Source organism: Hesperophylax consimilis, chromosome 2 (assembly GCF_061612785.1).
Source record: "Hesperophylax consimilis isolate HC1 chromosome 2, BYU_Hcon_1.0, whole genome shotgun sequence".
Taxonomy (NCBI): Eukaryota; Metazoa; Arthropoda; class Insecta; order Trichoptera; family Limnephilidae; genus Hesperophylax; species Hesperophylax consimilis.
Window position 1 is genome coordinate 33,238,487 of NC_142837.1, and position 26,505 is coordinate 33,264,991.

General features: G+C 34.1%; 1 protein-coding gene across 1 annotated transcript; it reads left to right on the forward strand.

The window, feature by feature from the left end:
• The first annotated feature begins 155 nt into the window (after positions 1 to 155).
• LOC149425916 (OTU domain-containing protein 7A-like) lies at positions 156 to 26,144 on the forward strand. Its single transcript, XM_089642196.1, has 7 exons — positions 156 to 247; positions 3,966 to 4,096; positions 6,911 to 7,111; positions 9,978 to 10,167; positions 14,713 to 14,985; positions 18,390 to 18,561; positions 18,634 to 26,144. The coding sequence occupies exons 2-7, from the start codon at positions 3,970 to 3,972 to the stop codon at positions 20,149 to 20,151; spliced, it is 2,481 nt and encodes an 826-aa protein (XP_089498322.1). The 5' UTR covers positions 156 to 247; positions 3,966 to 3,969; the 3' UTR covers positions 20,152 to 26,144.
• The last annotated feature ends 361 nt before the right edge of the window (positions 26,145 to 26,505 follow it).

Below are 26,505 nucleotides of genomic sequence, written 5' to 3' on the forward strand. Positions count from 1 at the left end.
GTGCTGCCACCTACTTTATGGATATCAATATTTTATCTCTACCTTAATATTTAGATGTAATATTTAAATATCTACCTCAATATTTCATTGCCGACCTATTGAAAAACCTCTTGAAGTTTGACAGGATGTTCACTCTGATTCACACAAGGTGTGCCAACTAAACAGTTTAAGTGTCAAAATGTTTTCAGAGACGTAGGTAAATATTCATCGTGTTTGTCGTGAAAATGATTTATTTTTAGTTTAACAGGTGAGATTTCCACAGTCTTCATTTATGTGAAATATAATAATATTTTTTCTTGTATTCGTTCGACTGTCATATTAGTTAAACCGTTGATATTCCAGTTTTCGCCTCATTTCTTTTTAGTGTTGTCATTCAGTAGATGTCTGGGATCGTATTTATAAATATATCTTTATATAAAGGACTACCATTTGCATATCTTACTACGAAAATCTTTGAAGCGTTTAATTTTCATCAAGTGTTTATCTTTCTCGTTAACATTTGTGTGTTTGAATATGAGTAAACAAATAATATTTTCAAGGTTACCCAGTGTTTTGAAAATATCCCTTTGCCACAATAACAAAGTAAGATATTACGATTACTTCCTATTTTACTTTTCTTGATGTGTTTATGATTTTAATATAAGAATTGTTCTTATGGTCCCATATTATCATTGTGATACTTGATAAAAGGCGTCCGCAAGGCCAGCATATAGATTAAAAATATAATTTCTTTAAATGTTCATGGTTGACATCATGCCATGCCATAAGCCCGGATTATATTATTTATTCTATTTGATAAAAAGTGTTAAAATATATTTTTGTATATACCATTATGTAGATCAATGGCCATGAAGTAAATCCTTGACACAGTCGAGATGTGTTCCTAAAATAATAATCTGTGTATGTTTTCTATTCTCGCTAACTAACTAGTATGTAAAATCTATTTATCAAAATTCGCAACTTCTAACTTCTGATTAATAATATGACAGCACTCAATACTCATTCAAGTTTATTATGCCTGAAGTGTGTCATTGGTGAAAGCAAATGACTAAAATTGACAATAACCCAGAAAATAAGCAACAACAACGCCCCTGAGGTGATATCTCACAAAAGCGGCGCTATACAAATTATCCAATAATAAATAAATAAATAAACAAACAGCTGTAAATACAGCACATGAAATAACTTATTGAAGAGTAAATAATTTCTGTGATCTCTTTTATTTCTGAAAAATTTATTAAACTTATTAACAAGTAGGTACTTTAAACAGTAAGATTATTTAACAGCCCTTATACCCCGTTCAGACAGAGCGATTTTAGTTGAACGACTCTGTATTAAAAGTCTCTTGAAAGTTAATCGACAAATGTGAACACCCTTTCAACAGAGTTGATCAAGTTTTTAGTTGAGCGACGAAAGTTGAAAGCCCGTCTACTTTTGTTGTTCAACTATGAGTTATCGATTTATTTCCTACCGAATCGAAACGTGTGAACATATGTTTTAAGTCGCTTGCGATTTTTCGTTCCCTGCGGTCGAAATTACACGTAAGACCATCATGGCATCTACTTCAATGAAAGAATGCATTAAGTGGTCGGATGATATTATGTTCAGATTTATGGATCTATACCAAAGCCATCCCTGTCTTTGGGATCATAAGTTTACAAAAATAAAAATGCCAGTCACACACTGCCTCCTGTTTTATGTTATGTTTTAGTTTTAATATTCGTGTTTTGTCCTGTCCTACTGTTATTGTTATTCTAAGTTTTGTCATCACTTTGTATAAACAGTGTATTTAGTGTTATAATATTAGATCTGTATTGGGTAAGGCACACTGTAGGAATAATTTTAAGAACCATTAATACTGAATTACCTTTTTTTTAAAGTTTGTTATACGAGTAGGCGCACTTGAAGTGAAATGACACTAAACTGCGCTATATAAATTCCATGTTTTTTTTTTTTTTAACTTCCGATTTAGTTGTCCGGGTTAAATCTTCCCCAAAGGAAAAACTTAACCCTTCCACTCACTTTTCCACAAATGATCATCTAGTCCAGGGGTCTCCAAACTACGGCCCGCGGGCCGTATCCGGCCCGCCAGTGTCTTCCATCCGGCCCGCGACATCTTATGACCAGTGTCATCAAGGACCCGCGACAGCTAATGGCTAAGACCTTGCTCAGAAGGGGTGAAAACTCCGCGAATTTTTAAATAAATATGCTCGTTGGCGAGGTACTTGGCACCAATACATTGCGTCCACAAGTATCACGCGAATATATCAAGAGGATTTTTTTGAAAAATCTTTATTTGATTCGCAACGATATCAAGGTCTAGTATCAAAAATTATCTTCAAAGCTACGTTATCTAAAGCTATATTTTCATCCCTGAAAATTCTATTGTCTACCCCCCCCCCCCCCCCCTCTCTAGGACAGAATATATGGGTGTCTAGAAATTAAAACGGTTTTGGCCCTCCAACCTCACTGGAGTAGTCAATGTGGCCCTCCAGCTGAAAAGTTTGGAGACCCCTGATCTAGTCAATCAACATTATGTAAGTGCATTATATAAGCAAAATAAATACAACACGTCAACTCACCAGAGATCAAATGGGAAAATAATTCACCGACTCCAGATATTTTCATATCAGAGGGTTCGGCTCGGTAGAACTTCTAACAGGGCCTATAAATCCTACTGATCCCTCAACATAAATATTTAAAAAATCTTTTGTTATCCTACATGTATTCAAAATGACCGACTTTTGCATCTTTATATATAATTTTTTTGATAGATCTAATAGGCCTAAATTTTTAATTAGAGAGCTAGGTATAATGCCAGTAGCCGAAATAACGAATGGTAATATTTTTATAGTCTGAGAATGCCAAATTCTTTTTATTTCATTTCCTAAATCTGTGTATTTTCTTATTTTTTCACCAACAGATTTTTGAATATTACAGGAATTTGGAATAGCGACATCAATGATATAAGTTATTTTTTTAATTTTGTCATGTAAAACTATATCGGGTCTATTATGACTAATCGCACGGTCTGTTAGTATAGTTTTATCATAATATATTTTATAAAATTCGTTTTCTAAAAATGAATTTGGTTCGTATTCATAATATGGTACTACATTACGGCAGTCAATCAAGTTATGTTTAATTACCAAATTTTGGTGAATTATTTTTAAAACTTGATTGTGCCTAAATGTATACTCGGACGGTGCTAATATAGAACATCCCGATATAATATGTTCTATAGTTTCCGGAAAAGCCAAACATTTTCTACACAAATCATCAATTTGATTTGTATCTTTGATTATATGCTTTCTATAATTTTTAGTATTAATGACTCTATCCTGAATGGCAAGCATAAATCCTTCTATTTCTGCGCTCAACTCTCCAATACTCAACCATTTGTTTGACGAAATTTTGTCAACATACGTTTGGTTGAGATAATTGAAGTGTTTTGCGTGTAAAATTTTATTTGACCAGGAATGTATATTATTATTATTATTATTTTCTGGCCCACATACTACGTTTTTTGCGCTTTTCACTTTAAAAGGTCCGAAATCATAGGGACGTACGCAGCGATAAATTCACTTGACGCCATCTTGATTAACAATATCGGTTCGAGTTAAATTGAAACTTCTGAACGAAACCCTGTTCAATAAACGTTGTTCAACTAAAATTGCTCGGTTTGAACGGGGCATTACAGCTAAGATAAACATGAAAAAAGATCACCACACATCTCAAGAAGTGAAGTCATCTTATTTGGAAGGTAAAGGTATGCATACACAGAATGTCAAAAATACACCTTGGATCCAAAAGAAATGGATAGTGTGAACTTGTATATGGTTACAACTATCTTCTATTTGCCTATGCACTATATTCTATTAAGATACATGTTGTTGGCGAATGTTATGTATTTTTTTAAATATGTAGTGAGAATGTTAATAATACTCCATATTGTTGTCTTCTAGAAATATGGAATCTAATTTAGTATGCGAGCTCAGGAAGCAGACGGGAGCATCGGAGGAACTGTGTTATTCCCTTCTCCAGGGACAAGGCTGGGACCTGTCTTCCGCTCTAGTGGCTTACATGCAGATTGCCGGTAATATCCCATACATGTTATATCAGGGTTCACAACCTTATCTGATTCACTGCCCACTTTCCAAGTATGTGTTATAAAAATGAACAACGGCCATGTTCAGGGTGCATTCTGACGGCATATATATAACCTGACTATTATCAGGAATATTCTTTACAGAAGAAAAGAAAAATTTTTTTTTTTTTTTTGAAGAAGTTAATGACCCAGTTAAATCGCTTTGTCGATTTTATGTCACGCGTGGCGAACTGCCACAGTTAGCAAAAATGATTTGCACATTCTTCTGAAAGGCACTGACCTCATCACGAGATGGTGGTTTGCTAAGCAAACACCTGGCAAACAACTCCTCAATTTAGTTCATACACTTTGTACTTCATAAATAAAATTTTGTCGTAGAATTACGGACTATATATTGTTCACCTATAAGTTTAGGTAGGCCAATCAATCCCTTCAACCTAAATGTGATAAAAATATCAATACTTAATGTATAATTTAATTCTTAGGAAATAACCTTTTGTGGTTTCTTTCAGTGTGAAATTCTTTAACCTCGTATAATTCAAAAAAAATTTAACAATGTAATCCCCCAAAAATTGTGCATTGTTTATACAGTTCATAAATAGAGCAAATAAACAATGCTTAACCAAATGACCTCATCGATTTTTGACCTTGAATACTTAACTGATTATCGCTGCATGGATGGAGTAAGCCTTGATGGCCCTCTAGAGAAAGGAGACCATCAAATATCCTCCATAAATGAATCTTTTAAAATAGTTCTTACTTTAGCAGGCAGGCATAGACATACACTTGTTCGCAGTATCTTAGAATATAGCTCCATTATTTGGGCCCCTTCTGAGCAAAACCATATTCTCGAAATAGAAAAAGTACAAAAGAGATTCATGCGTTACCTATATATGAGGGAATATATGTACTACCCTTTCCTGTATCCATCCTTATTCTTAGCAGGAATGCTCGATCTTAATACATTAGAAGCCCGCCGAAAAATATTTTTAGGAAAACATTTTTTTAAGATAATTTCTGGAACTATACATAATCCACCTATTTTGAAAGAGATTAACTTATATGTCCCAGACAAGTATACTCGTGGAAGGTCCCATACCCTTTTTTATGCTCCAAAAGCGAGGACTTCTGCCTATCAGAACGCCCCAGTCAACAGAGCGACTGAACTGCTCAACGAGTCTGCATTGACCATCGACATTTTTAACGTAACCTACAGGCAGTTTAACAATTATCTTTTGACGTATGTCACAAAGTAGTGAAACTGACCTTTTTATGTGTTTTGCTATACTTTTTGTCTAATTTGTAATCTTCTTCATAATGTATTGGTGAATAACCGTTTTACGGAGAACATGAAAAATAAATAAATAAATAAATACAAGGCATAGGCAGGGCAGGGAGCAGGGCCACAGTGTTTTATTTTTTCATGGCCGATGGAGAAAATTTGTGACTCGGACCCAATGTTTTTGTTTTGTCCGATGTTTTGAAAGCATTAGGTTGCTGGAAACCCGACTTTATACACACATGTTATATTATATCTCTCTGAATTCATTTCTGTTAAAATTTTGATGAACTGACTGCTATACCGACGCAAAATGCAAATAAAACTGCAAGCTTTTGTGTGGCTGTATCGACATGCCCACAAACGCTCTGTGCTTACCTCTCTAAACCTAACCTAACTCAACAAATGTGTTATTTTTTTTATATTCATTTCAATTTCCCCATTTGGGCTGTCCACGCATATACTCTGGGTTGGGTTAGATTAGGTTAAGAGGGGCATGCACAATGTGGTTTTCGTGTCGATACAGCCATGTAAATGTTTCGATTCTGTTTTGCATACATGTAATAGGTTTGTAAGTACCTAATTTTTTGTTGTTGTTTATTTTTATCTTATTCTTTGTATATTTCTCATTTATAGAAAGTATGGCATCGCACCACCTCTCTATACCTTCTATAATAACTCAACTAACTAACCATTGTGTCGTTTCCGCGCAGGGGTGGGCAGACTGCCACCCAACTCTGTCTTTTTAAGGCCCGGTATTTCAGTATTTCTGAACAATGGTATCAGTTGGCTTATCTTGTCAGTGCTCCTACCAGAGAGTTAATTGATAAACATATATATCTTTTATAATGAGCTTAAAGAGCAACTGAAATTCCGGGTCTAGCACACTCTAAGTACAATAATTATTTTTTTATTTTTTTATAAGCAATAATTATTAGCCTGAAACACTCATCCACCTTGAAAAATCTCCTGATAAAAGATACATGACGCCAACGGGACTTGAACCCGTGTCCTTTCGATTTCCGGTCGACAGCTCTGACCACTGACCTATGGCGGCTTATCTCTTATCCGCGAAATAATTCAATATATACTAGTGTTTCATTCAACAATTACTGCTTGTTACATTTTTTTTTTCACCTGAATCAACCAACTTTATTTTATATGAGAGAGGCATTGTAAGTGCTAACTCTCTCACTAGATGGCGTCGAGACAAATTGTCTACATTTTTTAGTGAAGATACTAGAACAATTACTGCTTGTTACATTTTTTTTTTCACCTGAAACAACCAACTTTATTTTATATGAGAGAGGCATTGTAAGTGCTAACTCTCTCACTAGATGGCGTCGAGACAAATTGTCTACATTTTTTAGTGAAGATACTAGAACTTGTCATTGCTAATAATTATTGCTTATAAAAAAATAATTGTTACCCTTTGTGCTATGCATAAAAAATCTTGTCTTAAACATTAGTTTACCAAAAAAAAAAATAATAACTAAGTACAATAATTCATTTTAACTTTCCAGACTTGGCAAAAAGTGACAAAGAGAGATATGACGACGGACGGTACAACATATCGGGGAGTTGGCGTGCCACTCATGATAAGAAGGATAGTGACGTGGTGGACTGCGCGGCGCCCCCACCTGCTTTCGTTCAGCCCGCCACCGTCAATATGAGCGGAACCAAGCCACAGCTTCAGAAGGCAGACGCGATAGACTTAATAGATTGTGAGTTACGAATACAAAAACTATCTATTTTTAATCCTATCTACGCGGCTGTCTCATATGTGATACTTAAAGTTTCAGTATTTATTTATTTATTTATTGGATGATTTGTGTAGCGCCGCTTTTGTGAGATATCACCTCAGGGGCGCTTGAAGTAATGGAAAAGATTGCGTTGCTAGCATTGTAAGATTAAGCCATCTGTAGCCAAGTAGTCCAAAGAGTTTGGACACTCATTCATCACGGGTTCAATGCTCTGTAAGCTCTTAAAACACTGAAAATCTTTCACTGAAGACACTAGAAAGCGTTTTATTTATTTAAATATTCCTGGGTTATGAATAACCTTACAATACAGTCAATTCTGTTTTTACACGGTCTTTTTTACACAATTTTGATATGACTGCTTAAAAAAGGGTAATGGTAGAGGGTTGTTATTAGTATCCTACATTTTGCCTACCCCCGTGCATACACTACCTAATAATAGTGTAGGAATATACTATTTGTTCAGTTTTTTGACATCCTGAAGTGATTTTCATACAATAGAACCTATCTTCCATTTTCTGATTCATCGTTTTCCTACTGTATTATTTTTTTACACAGTTTTTTAACACAGAATTCTGTGTGACTTATCCCCTGTTTAAAACAGTATTAACCTGTCCACGATTATGGACAAAACGGTTTCTTCGAACGAAAATTCCCAAGAGATTATGCACGTCCAATGCAAAAAAACAATCAAATTATTTTTCTTAGAAAATATTTGTGTTTCCAAATTAATGGTTGACGATTACTAAAACCCGCTATCAGTTTTATGAGATTTATTCGCATGGATTAATATTGATCATATTTTTACTCACAACATTAGTTAACCTACAACATTATATTAAAAAAATTAATAATTGAACAAAATAAAAACTCACTCCCTACGTACATTTACATTCTCAAGAGGTTAAGTGTATATATTTTTAAGCCAGTTTGTAGTCGCATGTTCTGAAGCATTGGATTTGTACTCAGGCATCACGGGTTCAATCGTTGGATTCGTGCTCTGGGATCACGGGTTCAATCCTCTGCAAGTTAAGTCCTTAAAATACTGAAAATCTTTCTTCTTAGCCATTAGAAAATGTTAACACAAATATTCCCGGGTTACGAATAACCTGACAATATCTGAGTTCTCCCTATTTCCATCATAAAAAGCTACAATGGTTGGGTGTGCAGTGGGGGACTTAGCTTGAGGATTGAACCCATGATGCCTGATTGCGACCCCGTCGCTTTGGACCACTCGTCTATAAACCGGTCGTACAAATTGTTGTAAAATTTCTGTATTATCAGGTAATAGTTAAATCATCTGCCCATAATACTTATGGCATGTCTTATCATGGACGATCACTGGGACCTATCGATTGCTTAAAGCGAAAATAATGTATTTTCACAAACCATTATTCCAAGATAAACAACATAAAAGAGTTGGATTTCTTGTTAATATTGATTTAAATGTAGAGATTCAATATCTTGTCTTTAAGCCATCAATACATACATGTAATAATATAAATATCTAATATTATGCAAAATGGGTGGAGGTAATTTTCTGCAACACCCATTACATAACCGGTTAGCTATGCTAGCCAAGCCCTCCATCACTGCACAAGAGCATTTTCTGTTTATAATGATAGAAGTAGGAGAAATTCAGGTCATTCATAACCGGTAATGATTTAAATAAATAAATAAATAGCCCGCTTATCATTTTTTTTAATTATAACCAGTTTTATCTTACAATAAAACTTATATTACTTCCTTAGCTTTATTTAAAACCTGTAAAGTGAGTTAAACTGTAATCGTAAAATTACAGTAAATTGTAAAAAAGGATAGGTTCTATTAAAAGGAGATAGGAAAATAGTTAAATAAAAGATACTAGTTAAAAATTGTAATAGGATAGATTCTATTAAAATAAGGTAGAAAAATATAAATGAAACTCGTTGATAATTTCTGATAGTTAAGTTACAAAATGTCACCACATTAATATATTAAGTTGGTCGAATAATTCATGGATTTATAGGGTGCCAGTTTGTTTGAACATAACAAACAAATAATCATTTAAATAAGCTACATGATTAACCAAAAATTATAAGAAAGAAAACTAAATGATACGATTATTTGTTTATGAGTCGAAAATCGTTGCGTCGCCGTGATTCGCCCCGGTCTCCTCGTGTCCGTAATGTGTTCCTTGCTGCTCGGCTGGATCTGAGCAGATCAGCAAGCCAAACGCAGCTGTTATCATAGTTGTGTTGGTATTCATCGATTGCCTTAAATCTCCCAATTATATTTGTAACGGAAGTTGGGGCTTGTTGTTTTAAACCGTTACAAAACATTACCATTTTGCGGCCAAAATGACATTGCTTTCCAATCGTCGTGTGTAATTTTCGGTTTAAATCTCCCGCCAATGTCACCTGGCAGTCCCAAATGCATCCATAAGGCGGCGTTACTAGTAGAGATGCCACTAAAGATGTCATATTATGATTAGCATTTATTTTTGCTAAGGTCAAACACCTTTGTTTAACGACTGCAAATACCCTAGAATATCTAATTTACTGTATTTTGTGCAAAGGATTTTTAACTGTGATACTGCTTGAACCCCCAAATTATGATTAATTTGAATTTTGCTTTGTTCCTCAATGATGTCGGATTCCAGGCGTTCAGAGAGCGGAGAAGCTGAGATTTTGAGGAAGGAAGTTTGATCCACACGGACAAGTGGCGCAAACGTTCGAAGGACTTTGGTGACGATACAGCCAAAAAGCAGAAGTGCAAACCTACACCCATGAGCCAATTATGTATATATTTTTAAAATAATGTGTTAACAGCTGTTTCTGTTGATTTCCAGATAAGAAATTACAGCGAGGAATATCGCGAGCGACTGAGAATGAGAACATAGTGTCCAAAGTTAGGTCCGAGTGCGCCCAGGACGTGTCTTCCAATAACCCCAGCAGCACCAGCAACGACCAGTTCTACATCGACACCCCCGAGTACACATTCACCCTGCCCGATATCACCATTTATTCTGAAGATTTCAGGTAAAGATTAGCAAAGATAAATCAGGTCAGGCTAGGGTGCTTAAAAAATTTTCTAACTAATAATTTATATCATTCTTTAGGCAAAATTACTGATTTCTTAATGAAAGGTAAGATGCGGGATAAAGTGCCAAAAAGTAAATACCGTGCAATTCATGTTTAGATTTGTATTTCAATTCACGAAATTTATTGATATTTTCATGACTGTATGACGTTTGAATGTCAGTGTTGCCAGTATATATCGGATCGATAGGCGGAAAATATAATTTTTGACACTAAAAAGAGAGTTAACACATTGTAGTCGGGCGCTTCAAACAATAGACTCTAGCCTATAGCGGGTGTTTTTCGCGAATAGCGCAAAAATATATCGCTTCAGCTAAATCTTCACCAGAATGGGCAGACAAATTATCGGCGAATATTTCCTCATGACTTTCGTTATTATCTGAAGACATTTTTGAAGGGTAAAAGAAAATATCATTTAAATAAATTCCACTAAAAAAACAGTCTGTTTTGTAACTCTGTATATCATAAATAAAGCACGTGTATATTAGCGCCACTCTATATTCACAAGTAACGAGTGCCGGGAAAAGTCATTCAGGAAATGATTATTGTAATAACATCCTCGGGATTATCTCATAAGAGAGGTCCAATGAATTTATAATAAATTTAACACGATAAAATTGCCTAATTATTGCAAGAGTATGTGTGTACATAAAAGAAACAACGGCTTATCTTTTTTTTGTTATATTTGTGTGTAGTTTGTAATGTCTTCAAGCGTTTAGATTAAATAGTCACGGGAAATAATAATAATAATTTTCCTTCCTCGCCTTTGAAGTGGAGCCGGCGTAAAGGGTATTTTTACCCGTCCCGCCGATAAGCACCAGTCGACCGCGCGGGTAAAAATACCATTCCCGCTCATAGTGTGTTAATTAGTTCATAATGTCTTTAATTATGACTAACAATTTTTCTTCCTCTAAGTTGGAACGGAATCAACTGATCGCCTCTCGATCATTCATAGATTGTGTATACGATTTCTTTCAATTCTAAGAGCTTAGTTAGTTCACCTCCATTCATTAATTAGCCAGTTATTTTGCATAATGAATGAACGAAGTGGCAGCGGTTTTTGTCTACTGAATGTCGGAATCATATTTTGACCGTGCTTGCGAAAGTCGCTTACTGACGATAGATGACAGATTTATGGATCAGTATAAAATCATCATTACGTCTATCGATACGACATTATGAAGTTATTGCTTCCACTGCCTCCTGTTGTCTGTATGAACTTGAAATAATAATAATTTCTCATTTCCAAGGAATTTTAATGTTCTATATATTTCTTCTTTTTGAAGATGTCATGTTTGATGTGACTTTAGTGATTAAAAATTTCAATATTTTAATTTCAAACATGAAAAAGTTGAAAAAAAAGCTTAACACAAACATTTTTAATCAAAATGTTGAAAAATTTCACAGAATTCAAATTCAAAAACATAGACCCTTTATTTAAGGAATTCGGAAGAAAAATAACACTTCACTTTTTATCTCGTGATACAATAAAAAAAATTGACCTTGCTTTTTATTGTCAGAAAACAACATCACAAAAACTGATATTTTGAATGCATTGCTTGCACATCTTAATTTGTGTATTTCTTAGATACATGGTTACCAACACATATATTTGGCATTTATGTTATTAAAAAAAATCAGTTTTATGAATCCTTATAAAATATAGACCATAAAATTCTCTTTGAATATTGGTCTAACCGTTTAACCCCTCTTTTAGATCTATTTTAATGAAAGTACATTTTTCAACATGAAATTATTATATAATATAGCTCAGTGGCGGTTCTTCACAAGGGGACCGTGGGGACAGTCCCCACTACAGATATTCCAGAAATCTACCAAGAAAAAAATGACAATTCTTTCAGTTCGCAAAAAATAATGAATGCATTCTTTACATGAAAGTAATTAACAGTTGCAGAAATTTCAACTAAAAATTCATTAGGGTAATTTTTAAGCTCGAAATTTGAAAAGTTTCTTCCGACGAACGTGTGACTAGCCTCCTCCGTTCCTTGCAGCATACTAATTACTAATATTACTAATACCAACGCGACCGACGATTCGGGACTAGCGTCCAGTTATGCGCAGAACGTTCTGCGCAGTTGGGGGACAACCCCAGCGATTTATTCCTACTAAAATGATTCTTCTACTTGGACTGAATACTCTTGTATGAGATTTTATGAATTTGCGCATGCGTATTTGAATTTTCTAACGAAATCGCAGGGGACAGACTTGAAAATCCCCTTGTGATCGTTTGTTTTAGTTCTAATTATTGAAGTAGGTCAGTTATGCACGGGTCAGAATATGCGTTAGTCGTGTTATAATCGTTTGTGACGTTTAAGTAAAATAATAGTATTGATATCGATTGATCGGATCATTTCTTATTTCTATAGCGCCGTTCTCGTGGTAAAAGCGCTTTAAACTGAAGTATCTACGATTAACTTGTGTTATTTTTTATTAAACGTAATATTTATGAATATTTGGTGTTTCTGGTTAGGTGCGTGACTTATCTTCTTATCTAATAATAATTTTTGTTAGAAATTATTCGAAAAAATGAACGAAGTCGTTTTTTTACTGAAAAATAAATTCAGTACGTTAACATTTGACAAAAAAGTAGAAGTGAAACGCCTAGGTGCTCACCAACCTAGAGACATTGTAATCGAGTTTCATGTTGTTAAAACTCGTAATATTATGTCATGTAGATAGTCCCCATCCCTGATTTATCTTAGACTTTAGACCTTAGAATTAAGCACAGTAAAAAACCTATTCGTGTATATATTTATATTGGATCTCGTACTCCCATTTTCTGGCAATGAAATGTCAGTATCTACACATAAAAAATGACGGTCCCCACCACCGAAAATGTGCTCGAGCCGCCACTGATATAGCTAATATAACAGTAAATTGACCATTTTATGAACAAAAACATGATTTATGAAAATATAACAAGAAGACATGTATGAATAGCTGTCATTCTTGATAACAGCGGTAAAATAATAATATCACGCGAATTTGTGGAGTCGTTGCTGGATGCAAAATGCAATGTTGCCGTATTTAAAAAAAAAAGAGTTAAAGATTTTTTTGACTGGTACCAACTCGAATCTAAATTTTTACAGTCTTTATACAATGTCTAACAATGTGATTTTTTTTTTAGTAAGGCTGCTTATGTGGGTTTCAAAATCCCTATATGTTTAATGAATGACCCTATACTATATGAGAAAAATCACAAAATTTTATTGACCTGCTATAACATCTTTAGGTGGCGCGGTTAACCTTAAATTTACGAAAAACAAATTTTTTACAATTCACTGTGATATGATATACATAGTACCATTTGGGGTGAAAAACAATTTGTTATTCTTGAATAACAAAAAAGTGTTGCAAAACATATAGATAAAGTATGGTAAAAAGCTTCTATTCCTGTAGTAAGCCACCAGCAAATAATATAACAATTTTGCAATAGACATAAAAGCATTAAAAAATCGAAACATTGATGCGAAACAGCATGATGAAGCTGTTAAGAAACTTTTTGACATTCCTCTGTGTAAATCTATGATTACTATCCTGTCATACCGAGAATTCCAAAAGACCAAAGAGAGGTTCGCATAATATTTATTGGACGTGTGTATATCCCGAACATCCAAGTCCATTTTTGTATAGAAAATTCGGAAAAAACTCCAGCTTTTTTATGGTGATTTTGAGTTTCATGCGCCTCGTGTTTAAGACAATTTGCACTGTTTGTTTTATTGGAAGTTATCAGAAAGAGTTTCAAGAGCGAGTCTTTTTTCTCTTGTCATATGAATCCTATAATTTCTATACCCGCTATATCCGATTTTTTGACAAAATGATCTGAGTATGACATCTTGTTCACATTTTTGCGAGCAACAAGAGGAGCCTGAAATTGAGTTTCAAAACCCTCCTTATCATGACCAAAAACCATGTTAAAACTGCGAGTGAGAAACCAAATCCGCTATATCATACAGAAAGTCACTATCAAAACCCGCTATATCGGATTCAACGAATCACAAGCAGTTATTTTGCCAAAATACAATATGGCCGCCGCTCTGACGCCACGTTCGTGTGTCAAAATTATCTACGCGTGAGTTTCTAAACCCGCCATGTCGCCTCAGTTGACTTTCAAAATCACGAAGTGAGTATCAAAATCCGCTATATCCATTTTATTTATCGAAATTACTTAATTATTGCTAGACATATATAGAAAAATAAATGCTTTTAGAAATTTTATTACTCCAATTCATTATATAAAAAATTTTAATGCATTTACTTATGTACGCTAGAGATGTGACAGTTTTTTGCGGTTTTCTCCAAATCAATGAAAGTTGATATAGCGGGTATAGAAATTACACGACTCATATAGAGTCACTCATTAATCATATAGGGATTTTGAAATTCTAAAAATAAAAAAATCCCTCCGCCCTACTGTATATATAAAATTTATTCAACAGCTGTGTAAAAAATTTCTTCCTCCAGAAAATTCCTAGAGAAAGACTTGTTGGAAACGTCCACCCTGGTCTCACTGGACACAAGCGGCCGCCTTAACTGGTGGTGCAGCTGCCCCGGTCTGGCCGCCCTGTGGCCGCTCGCCACCTCGGGGGACGGCAACTGCCTGCCGCACGCCGCCTCGCTCGGCCTCTGGGGCTTCCACGACCGCCTGCTGACGCTGCGCCGCCTGCTGCACTCAGCACTCACGGGCGCCCCCTGGAGGCATGCCGTCCGGCGCAGGTGGCGGTGGACTCAGACCAGGTGAAATAAAACATCATATTAGAGAATTGGTGAAAGGTAGTAGAAATTAGGGTCGCCCGATGAAAACAAGGCACAACTGAGAGAATCAATTTCAACATGACTAAAATGTAACAAACTCTTTTCAAACTACAGCAAAACTTTTTTATAAAACAAACCTTATGATAACCTTAGAAACCACAATACAAATTACAACAAGTAACATGTTCACTGTGCAACAAACTCGCTAAAGTTGAAATTATTATTTAGCTGTAACTATTGATGCAAATCTAAATTGGAAATTGCAAATATGTAAATAAAACCATCTCCAAATTATATTGCCTCAAACCAAATATGTGACTTCTCTTCCATTGAATTCACAAAGTAAACTGAGTGCATTCTTCAAAAAATTCGTCATCTGAAGCATGTACTATGCCATCAACATCTTCATCGCTTGCATTTCCTGATTCTTCTATCATACGTAATTTTTCAAAAAATGGGTGATGAATCGGTGTAATGTATTTTAATAGTGACACTATGTCATTCTTCTATGATTCTGCGATTTGATGCCCTGTAGGGTACATTTGGATTAGATCTGAAAAACTGAATATTTATTATGAGTGGCTAATTTCAATTCAATTTTAGAAGACGAAAATCAGATATGAATATGTCCAATTATCCACATTTTGCTTTCTAGCCTACTCTTTAATGCAACCCTACACTGTATCTATCCTCCAAATACAGTAGCCTTCTATGGCTTGTTGCTTTCAAGTTTTCTCTAGTTCATTTCAGCCATAGTGAACTAACTTTTAAAATGTGACTTTTATTGCACTTACGGCCGTTGTTCCCAACATTTCGAACGATCAATCTCAGGGTCCGAACAGCCAAGTGATTTATTCAGTAACGTTTGATTCACCTGTTTCCAAACATCTTTACTGTTGATTATCTTAAGTGGCTATGCCCACTTTCATAGACAATAAAATGACATCAAAGTTAAAACTTTCAATGCTAAATTAACATTGGCGAATTAATTATTGTATTTATTATTAATGCATATATTTTTTTAAGTACTGTAATACGTAAACCGATATTTAATATTTAAACGTATGAAATATGTTAAAAATAAAGTATTAGCTTGACTTTAATGCCACCGTGCCTTGGCCTTGCAAATATGTTTCACTCTGTTGACACTTTTTATAAGTAGTCATTTACTGAGGTAAGCTTAATCCAGTAGTTTGGCTTCCTTAAATTGGTTGATCACTCAGTTGTCACTTTTCCGTTGGAAAGAGCATAGTTGTGCGTTTGAGCAGTGTTGAGACAAAATTTTGGCTCAGCAGTTGATCAGTAGGATTGGGAAGAACGGCCGTTAACCTGAGCATTCCAAGATTATTTTTCAACTTATTAATGCTTAAAAATAAACACAATATGCTGCACTGGTCAAAACTGTGATTTTGTATTTATTTATGGAAATATTGTATGTTGGGATTTTGCTACATACTTTACTTGGGTTGAAGACCATTGGTTGTCATTTCTAGATACCAGTAAATAATCAAATAAGCTTACCTTCTTAATCACTAGGAACATAATTTTTATTGTTATTCGTCTTTTGAAATTCACTGAAATCTGACGTGGAACACTCTGGAACGCCATCTTTTTTGCTAACAATTGTGCGAGCTGTCATGTGGGAAGCCATCTTGGATACTGAGTTAGTTTGGTGTGTCTGGAGAACTAATTGAAGAATGCTTGTCTCTGATTGGTTCACGGTGCTGAAAACTCTCTATGATTGGTCAAGCAACATCGTTGTCTCTGGCTAACCTAGATTATGATTTGGTGCCCTCATCTCTAACTCGAAAGCTGCAAAAAGTGACTTAGTACACTGTGATTTAAGACAATCTAATTAAGATGAAAAAAGTTTTTTAAATGGCTTACCTTACGTTTTTTCATTTAAACACTGAAGTAAAATTACTGATAATGAAAAAAATACATGTTTTATTAGACAAATGTATTATAAACATCACCTGTTACCTCACCTTTTTTGTTGTTTCATAAAAAAATTATTTATAAAAAATTCATAAATTAATAATACAGTATAACCCCTATTTTACGTTTTTTAAGGGACTGAAAAAAAAAAACCTAATTGGAGGGAAAATGTAAAATGGGGGTTTGAAAAAAAATAACATTTAAAGTTTGTTTCTAAAAAAATAACGTTTTATTAAAAACAACACTCAATTTTATTTATTTTTTATTAAAAAAATCTTGTATATTAGTTTGTTGCATTTTTGTTATGTAATTCTCTTTCAAGACTATATAAAGATTTAAAAATGTCATCTTGAATATCAGCACAGCTTGTAAAGTAGGTTTTTAAACCCTCGATGAACCTCATTGCTTCTTCTTTTGTTGGAATATCACCCTCTTCTTCATCAGACAGTTCTTCAGCAGACAAGTCTGCTGGTGTTAAATGACTGTCAACAATGTCATCAACTTCCACCAAGTCTGATGTCATAATATTGGTTTACATAATCCTCCAGGGGTTGGTCTGAAATTCTTTCCCAGCCTTCTATAACACCACACTGGACATTTTCTTGGGTAATATCGAACCGAAAGCAATATTAAATAATAAACCGCGAACTAGTAGCTTGTAAGACTGATGACAGAATAATACAAAACACAAACACATTACACAATACCAAAAGAAAAGATGGCGACCAATGGACCAATCACCTTATTGTGCGCCAAACTCGGGCCAATCACAGCGTCGATCGCCAACCAATCACCGTACGCCTTTTAAAAACACGGAGTTTTCCCTCCAATCACCTTGTTTTGCGCCAAACTCGGGCCAATCACAGCGTCGCTCTACGACCGATCACCGTACGCCTTTTAAAACCACGGAGTATTCCCTCCAATCACCTTACACTGTTCGAATGTCACGACCCAATCATTGTCAAGCGCGCGTAACTCGCATATTTTGAATATTTCCGATGTAAATCGCGGGAAAAAAAACGTAAATGCGGGTATTAAATGTACTGAAATACATCGGGACTGAACAAATTACACGCAATTGCCGGGAAAACGTGAATTCCGGGCACGTAAAAACGAGGTTATACTGTAATAAGTTTCATAAATTTCTCTCAAATTGCTGTCAAAACCTTTGATTTCATAGAGGTGTACATTTTAATTATTCTGTGGCTATCTTCTATATTTGAATGTAAAGATTGGTATTTATTCTTTCTAACGCTGTTTGGTTCATATTTATATCTGTAACGATAAGGGAGACATTGATTTCTGTGAGACCATATTAGCTGTTCCGAAAAGCGAACAAATTGACTAAAGATTTAGAGCTGTTTGTTTAAAAAAACCGAACAAATTAGCCTGAGGAGTTAAAAATGGAGCTCCTGGGCACCTTGTTCTAATGTTTAAGTATTCCTCAGACAACACACTGCGGCAGGGCTGGTCCTGAGCTGTGAGGAGTGGCGGGCCGAGTGGGCGCATGTGGTGGAGAGAGCCGCTCCGGCGCACCACTCGCTGGAGGAAGTCCATGTCTTCGCTCTTGCACACACACTGCGGAGACCCATCATTGTCATCTCTGATGTCATGCTCAGGGTAAGCACATTAATATAATAATTTAATCATTCAAAAATAATAATAAGATTTTAATTACTCAGTCTTTTCCAGGATTTGAATGGTGAGGCCATGGCCCCTATTCCATTTGGTGGTGTCTACCTCCCTCTCGAATGTTCTCCGGAAGACTGTCACAAGTCTCCTCTGTTGCTGGCCTACGATATGGGTCACTTCTCCGCTCTAGTCACTATGGACGCAACCGCTGCCGGGAAACCCACCTTCGCCTCGTCCATCATACCGCTCACAGACTCTGATGGCCATCTACTGCCCATCCAGTTCTCCGTGGACCCAGGAGAAGACTTCGAATGGAACAAAGATGAAAACGATCCCAAAACAATCAATAGATTAGCGCTTACGGAGAGAGATCAAATTAACCTTCTATCAGAATATCTGGATGTCGTTTACATGTCCCCTTCTTCCAGCCCTGGCCAAGACGAGCCCGAACTGATAGACTTATCGGAAGAAGACATAACCAACAAATTTTCTGAATTATTCACAATCAATCCAAGCTCTGATGGCGAACCCCAGGAAACAAATATGTTTGAAAATAAAAGCAGAGCAGCTAAACAAATTCATTCTGTAGCCAAACAATTCGGAAGTATAGGGAAATCTATGAGTAATAAATTAAAGAAAAACCTTGGGTCCATTGCGAAAATTGGGGCCAAATCAAATGGCACAAGTAAAAAGTCATCAAATAATCATTCTGTATTTGCTTCTAAATACAAAATTCTATGTTGTCAAATAAAAGCCAAAAGGCATGCTATACAAGATGAAATGGTGAAAAACTATTTAGAGTATGCGGAACATAGGTTCCTTAATTCTGAGCAACTTAAAGGAAAGCTAGATTCCGAAAGGAAACATTTTGAGATGATTAAACTGCGTGAGCAAGCCTTGATAGAGGGCCCGCTGAAGTGTGTGAATATAGGCTGCGAACAATACGGCACGGCGCTCACCAGCTACATGTGCTCCACCTGCTTCAACAAACAGCGACAGCAAGAACTGTCGGAGGCCCGCCACGCCATGCACTCCCCCACCAACCGGCATTACCATCATAACGGCATGCCTCGCTACGGCACGGGCAAATCCAAATTCTACACCGAGTCTGATTCAGAATCGCACGACTTTGTGAGACGCATGGCTCCCACTGCCGCGGTGAACAAGAATGACCAAACCCTGTACCTGTCAAAGTCCACATTCTACAATGACACGGGACTGCCTTCCCTATCGTGTGCCAAATCGGTGAATAACCTGGATGTGCCTGTGCAGCAGAAGAACTGGAAGAACACTTCCAGCGATGATCTCATCAACCTCACCGGCAATTCAAAGAGAGAGAGGACTAAGAGAAGCACTCTCCCCAGCAAGGTCCACTCCACGACCACTGACTCCAGGACGGGCTGGGATTCTGGACAGACCTCTTCCAATCTTCCCATGTATGATGATCCTCTTCACTCTCCTGATATTTTCAATGATATTCAGCCCTGTAGAACTCCCTTTTGTGTGTTCTACGGTAGCCCTTTATCCAATTACCTGTGTTCCAAATGTTGTGAAGGTGCGGAATTTAATAAATTGTAAGTTTCATTACCGTCGCTCGAATTTTATCCTGGTATGTGAAATATAAATTTATATTCAGTATTAGATTATAAGTTCAGGTATTATATTGTAGATTCTATTGCAGCGAGGCTGTTTCTAGCTTTGTCCCTAACCTGATTTATAACAAATTTGACTTTTGCTTGTTATTTAGATTCTTAACTCACAATGCTTAAGACATTTAGGGGGTATTTCACTATCTCTGATTATGTTCTGACTGAGCACTAATCCGCGGATTAGTCATTTTTTCGTTTTCACTATATCTGAATAACGCTAAGGCTCGGGTTAAAGTTCAATTTGACTAATCAGTGCTCGAACCAGACGTTAGGCGCTATTCCTCGAATCAAAGATGGCGTCAAAACATTCCGAGTTTGGCAGCGGAGAAGTGAGTCGAATTTTGTTGAATGAATTTGAATGCTTGTATGATCCATCCTGAATTATTTGATTGTGTTCAAAATAAGAAACAATGTATTAATTCGACACGAATCTATCTAAAATGACCTGATAATCAACATAACATAACCAAAAAAATGCACACTTTGCGGTGTGCGGACTGTGACGCATGACAGCCGTGGCAGTAGATGGAGTAACTGCAAACATTTTGCGATGTTGCCAGACTATTTCGAGTGTTATCTATCCGGAAGCTCGGAAACAATGGTGAAACGGTCGCCGTTGAATAACGAAGTTATTCTGATCTTTAAAGCCAGCCAACGGATAGCTAGTCAGATTTTAGCCCGACATAGTGAAATCCCCCCTTAATATATCCACATTAAATTATTAATAAAATTAATGTTTTATTTTTGTAAAACTAAAGTCCCTCAAATCACTAATTCTGAACTCTGCTATATTTTTTTATGTCTTTCAATCATTCTAATCATTAATATAAAAATGATTGTCGTGATTACTATAAAAATCTTTACTATAATCCCAAAACACTTGAGAAATCTCGAATACTATGTTAAATTTAATTTAAAATAAGATCATTTCAATGCGACCTTTACCCTTTTTTATTATTTGTTTTATTTTGTTGACAGTAGCTCATAAAATACCTTTTTAAATTGCACATTATGTTCTAGTCACATCAAATTTTTAATTTAAGTTTTCTAATTTCTATTTGTATTATTTTCATTGCTTTTACAATGCTTGCCATATTATTTCGTATTCCTGTAAAAACAAGGATTACCATTATAATATAGTGGTTCTCTAAAAGTAGAATGTTTTGTCTAATGCCCTATTTTAAAGTGGAATGTTTTGTCTTATGCATGTTCTTGAGATCAATTCTAGGAACAAAACATATATAAAAATGACAGTTACAGCAATTGTAAGGTTATAAAAGCATTCTAGTTTTAAAGTTTCGTGAATTCAACAATGGTTGGTGGCAACTCGGGTCTTGTGACTTCAGTAGTGACATGAACGGACTGTCAGACAAGTTGTTTGCAACGTGAGTACACGACATAAGTATCGGATATTTGCCTAACCTTAGCCTTGCGGTGGAAGGACAGTCTTTCACAAAGTACATTTATTATACAGGGTATAACAGCATGTACCCGAAGGATTTTAATCAGCGCTTCCTGAGCATATTTATACAAAAATGTAGATGGCATTTTGTCCAATCATTTTTTTTTTCAATTAAAAAAAAAATATTTTTCCATAATTCGTCGCCACTGGGTGCCTAGCAGGTCACGTGATACGTTGCGATGTGTGGCAGTTTGATCAGTGGTGACGTGTGATTGAAAAATATTTGTTGTTTTTTTATTGAAAAAAATATAATAGGATAGCAAAATGATATCTACATCTTAAACTCCAAATATGCTCGGGAAACGCTGGTTAAAATCCTTGGCGTAATTTTTGATACACCTGTATAATATTGTAGACCACATTTTGATTGCAAATGACGGTCAACATTTTGTTTTAAATTTAGACAAATATTTCAGTCGGCTTTTGGATAAAGCAGTAATGCGAGAAAATCTTCTGGCAGTTTTTTTTAAATTTTATTTTACCCAATTTCTCAAATTTTAAAGATTGTCAAAAAACTATAAGTTTGTTACATTTTTTTTTCTTCATTTTTTAGGACTGGCCATTCACAATATATAAAGTATTATATAAATATTTTATTAAATGAAAATAACAAACTTTGAATTATGAACTTGTTTCATTCCAAAGGGTTCCTCATAGGAATACAAAAGTATGTTGAAAATTATGACATAAGAATAGACAAATAATTTTACTTTGTATTCTGATGAATAAACCTTTGTTTTTGAAACCTGTTGATAATTTTTAATAGAGCGGTGTCAACAAAGTTTTTTATTTTCATTTAATTTAGATCTTGCCACAAAGTTAATTAAATTAATTGAAGAAAAAATTTTTTTGTGACATCTAAAAGTTACATTTATGCTTAGTTAACTAATTGATAATTTATAATTGGTTCAAAGTATTCATTTATCAGTATTTAAGGGCCAAAAGTGTCCAAAAAATTTATCCCGTACTCAAGTGGTTAAAAGTTTACAAAAATATTCTTTTTGTATTAAATACCTAAATCATTTCTTTAATTAACCTTGGAATATTAAAATGAATATATTATCTTTGCGGAGTCAATGACTATAAAACAAAAATATTTTTACATATACATATAATTATGTTAGCATTATTTAATATTCATGCATCGTAATGTGTATTGCGTATGCACTGTTAAGTCAGACAATCAAGAGTTCATTGTTAGCTAGATTGTAATATTTTTCAATTTGAGTTGATTTCTGAAGAATAAGAATCCTCAATCATAATATCGTCGCTATTCAGCCAAAAGTCACCAAACCACAAGGCAAGTTTTTGAGATACTGCGAATTTGAAAGTTAAAATATGTTACATAAACTATAAAATATGGTTGTACGCTGCCTTCACGTTCATAAGTAAAATTTACCACTTATGTAAGTTTTTCGCTGGAGTGTTTACATATTTATCCAACTTATGGTAATTAATGCTTATGGAAGTTTAACTTACGTAAGTGCTCACAACGATTGCTGCACCCGTAATTTTATTTGCGGTAAGATGATTGCTGCTGTCAAATTTCTGCGATTCTGTCAATAAAGACAAATAAAGTATTGGAATGGGATTTGGCTTGAAAGAAACAATTCTCCATCCGCTTTTGTTCCATTAACGGTGGAATTGAATGTAGTTTTTTTATTTTTGAATGACACCAACTGACTTCGTAATCAAATAGTCATATTATAAACAGAAACATTGAGATTAGAAAGGATTGGACCGATAATTAAAAAGAAGGATGCTCATTTTCAGAAAGCTTTTTTCCAGCTGAAAAATAAATTACATTTTCAATTTTAGGAATCAGAAAATTTTATTTCCGTTTACATTCATTTTCGTAAGTATGTACCTAGTACTTATTTATTTTTATATTGTTTTGGGATATAATAATGTATTTATTCACTTGTCACAATCGGATTTTAGTTCATATAATAAAAATACTACTTTTTATAGGAAAAAAATCCTACTAAAACCTATCTTTTCATTTTTGACATTTCGTATTGACGCATTTAAGTACCATTTCTTACGGTGGTGAATTTAAGCGACTCAAACTTATCAAACTGATTTCATAAGCTGTGAGTAGGCTGTAAGTTCGCATGGATGCGATTAGACCTGCCAATAACTTACGCCTCTTACGACATCTGTAACTTGCTATAAATTATGGTAAGAGACTTACAGTGTCGTTTACATTGCTAATTTTGTCATAAGTCACTTAGGTAAGTGACTTATGAGGTAAGTGACTTACGGGAAAAATCTTTTGTGTGTAAAGGCAACCTTCAAATTTATGTTACGAATGTTTTATCTACCTGTGTAATAATAGAATAAAAATTTAAACATTCAAATAAAATGATGTCTCTATGATTCAAATTTAGAAATCTCAAAACTTGTGCATGTCGTTGGTGACTTTTGCCTGACGGCGACGAAATCATCTACAGTAAAAGATAAAATATAATTTTATCTGTTAATTGCATAATATGTTTAAAATCTCTCTACTAATATTAGTTATATATTTCTTATAAAATATATTTTATATTTAACAGTTATGCTTGGGAATCTCACAATTTATTAGGTATTTATTATTATTAAAATACCTACACATTTTTCTATAATACATGATATATTTTATTTTATTACCGAACAATAGACAATAAAAAATAAAAGAAGCCAAATACAAAGAATTTGTAGGGAATATAGACTCGACTTCAAAGGTTTAATTGGAAAAGGTGCCAAAATGTTTATAAATGTCAATAATAATTTTAAATATACTATATATAATATATACAAAATAATAAATTAAAATCATTCGTTTTCAGATTATGTAGCTTGATAATTTTATTTGGATTACAATTAGCATAGTTGTCTAAATTAATATGTATCACATATTTTTTTATAAAAACCGTTTAGCCCTTCACAATATGCATTATATTTTATTTCGATTGTGTTAAAACAAAAACAAAAAATCCCCCTTAATAATAATCCTAATCATCCAGATTGTTTTATTTTTAGAAATGTTACTCCTTAAATAGTTTAAAAACTCAATAACAAATAATATCTATTTTTAGGACAAATATTTAATTTGTAGAATTCTGTAATTACATATAATATTTTCCGTTAAATCAAAAACGATTTGTGTTTATACATGTTTTATTTATTTGATTGTAACAATCTTTTTGCTAAAAATAAATTTGTAAATGTGTTTCATTTCAAAAATCCACAGATAATACAAGTAAATAAGCTCTTATAAAATAAAATGAGAACCATGATGAACACATAATATTGAACAAACTAAAACCTGAATCCCCCATAAACGTATTGTATGGAGAAATATTATTAGCTAAGCATTTTGACTCAGGGTAGTCACACACTAGGAAAACCTAAATTTTATTGGACTGGGAATTATCGGCGTAATCAGGTTATATTTTGGTACGATAAAAGTGCATTCATCGAAACAACAATATTTTATGATTATAACTTTATATATTTTTGTTTTTCTCCATAATACTTAATATTTTACCCTGTAAAATCAAGGGTTAGTAATTTTCTTAATCCTTCCGGTGTTTTAGGGTCATACATGACCGGATGTCCAGGTTTTATAAAAGTTTTTTTTTTCTACCATGCGAAAATAAGTAATGTTCTGACGTTAGAAAGAGAAATAATAATTCTTTCTAGTTTGCCTCAAATATTCTGGATGATTTTAGTAAAATCCTAAGGACGGGTTGTTTCGGAGAATTTGAACAATTCATCAAATTTCAACGTTCATTTTCGGGTTCTGTGAAAGACTTATTCAAGTTCTGTTTTTATATCATCGTAGGCTAGTTGCTTGACAAAACTGAAATAAAAACAGAACTTGAAAAAATCTTTCACAGAACTTGAAAATGAACGTTGAAATTTGATGAATTGTTCAGATTTTCCGAAACAACCCGTCCTAAAAAAGCCAAAATGAATAATTCATATTTCGACTCGCTATGGTAACAATCGGTTTAACTTATTATATGAACAAGATAAAAGTGAAGTTACATTTTTCTCACAAATTCCCCAAACAAAACTAAAGTGTTTTCGAAATATCGAGTTCTCTCAATTTTTCTACGATTGGGGTAAAAATGTGGTTAACGTTTTTGACAACATTTTTCACATTTGATATTAAAATTTTATTATTTAAAAATAGTAATATTTATTTTAAATGCGTACACCGGAAAGATAATTTTATCGAGTTTCTAAAACATTATTTGTTTTTTACGGAAAATTAAAAAATTTTATGTATACAGCGCATTTGAAATGCACAGAAAACATTGCAAACTTAACAAAAGTTTTGAAAGTACTGAAAGGTTCAAATAAAATCTAAACTTCAGAACCAATTTTATTGTATGTGGCAAATTGGTAAAGACTGGAAATGTCTAGACAATTTTTAGATTTTGTTTTCTATGGACACCCTGTAATTATTTTTTAAAAATTTAAACAATTAATATTGTCACTAAACCATGACTGTAGAATCACTAATCGCTTTTAATCTAACGAAAAATATAGGTATCCCGATAAATATTTGTTAGCAAAACTTTTCATTAATAGTACTTCTATATTATCTTGTTTACTAGTGTGTGTTGTGCATTGATTTATCTTCGTATTATTTATTCTTTATCATTCAAGTTTCAATATCAGCTATGCAAAATACCTAAGAAGTAAAACTTATGAAAACGTGTGATACAGATATTAAATAGTGTTTTTCAGTATTAGACGCAAAAAGCTTATTGCTTCATTTAGTTGCATCATGAAGGTGATACTATCACATGAAAATTATATTGCCAC

Coding starts and splice junctions, on each gene's coding strand:
- LOC149425916 (XM_089642196.1), top strand. CDS start 3,970: ATGGAATCTAATTTAGTATGCGAGCTCAGGAAGCAGACGGGAGCATCG. Junction 7,112..9,977: donor CGCGATAGACTTAATAGATT/GTGAGTTACGAA, acceptor GTTGATTTCCAG/ATAAGAAATTACAGCGAGGA. Junction 10,168..14,712: donor ATTTATTCTGAAGATTTCAG/GTAAAGATTAGC, acceptor TTCTTCCTCCAG/AAAATTCCTAGAGAAAGACT.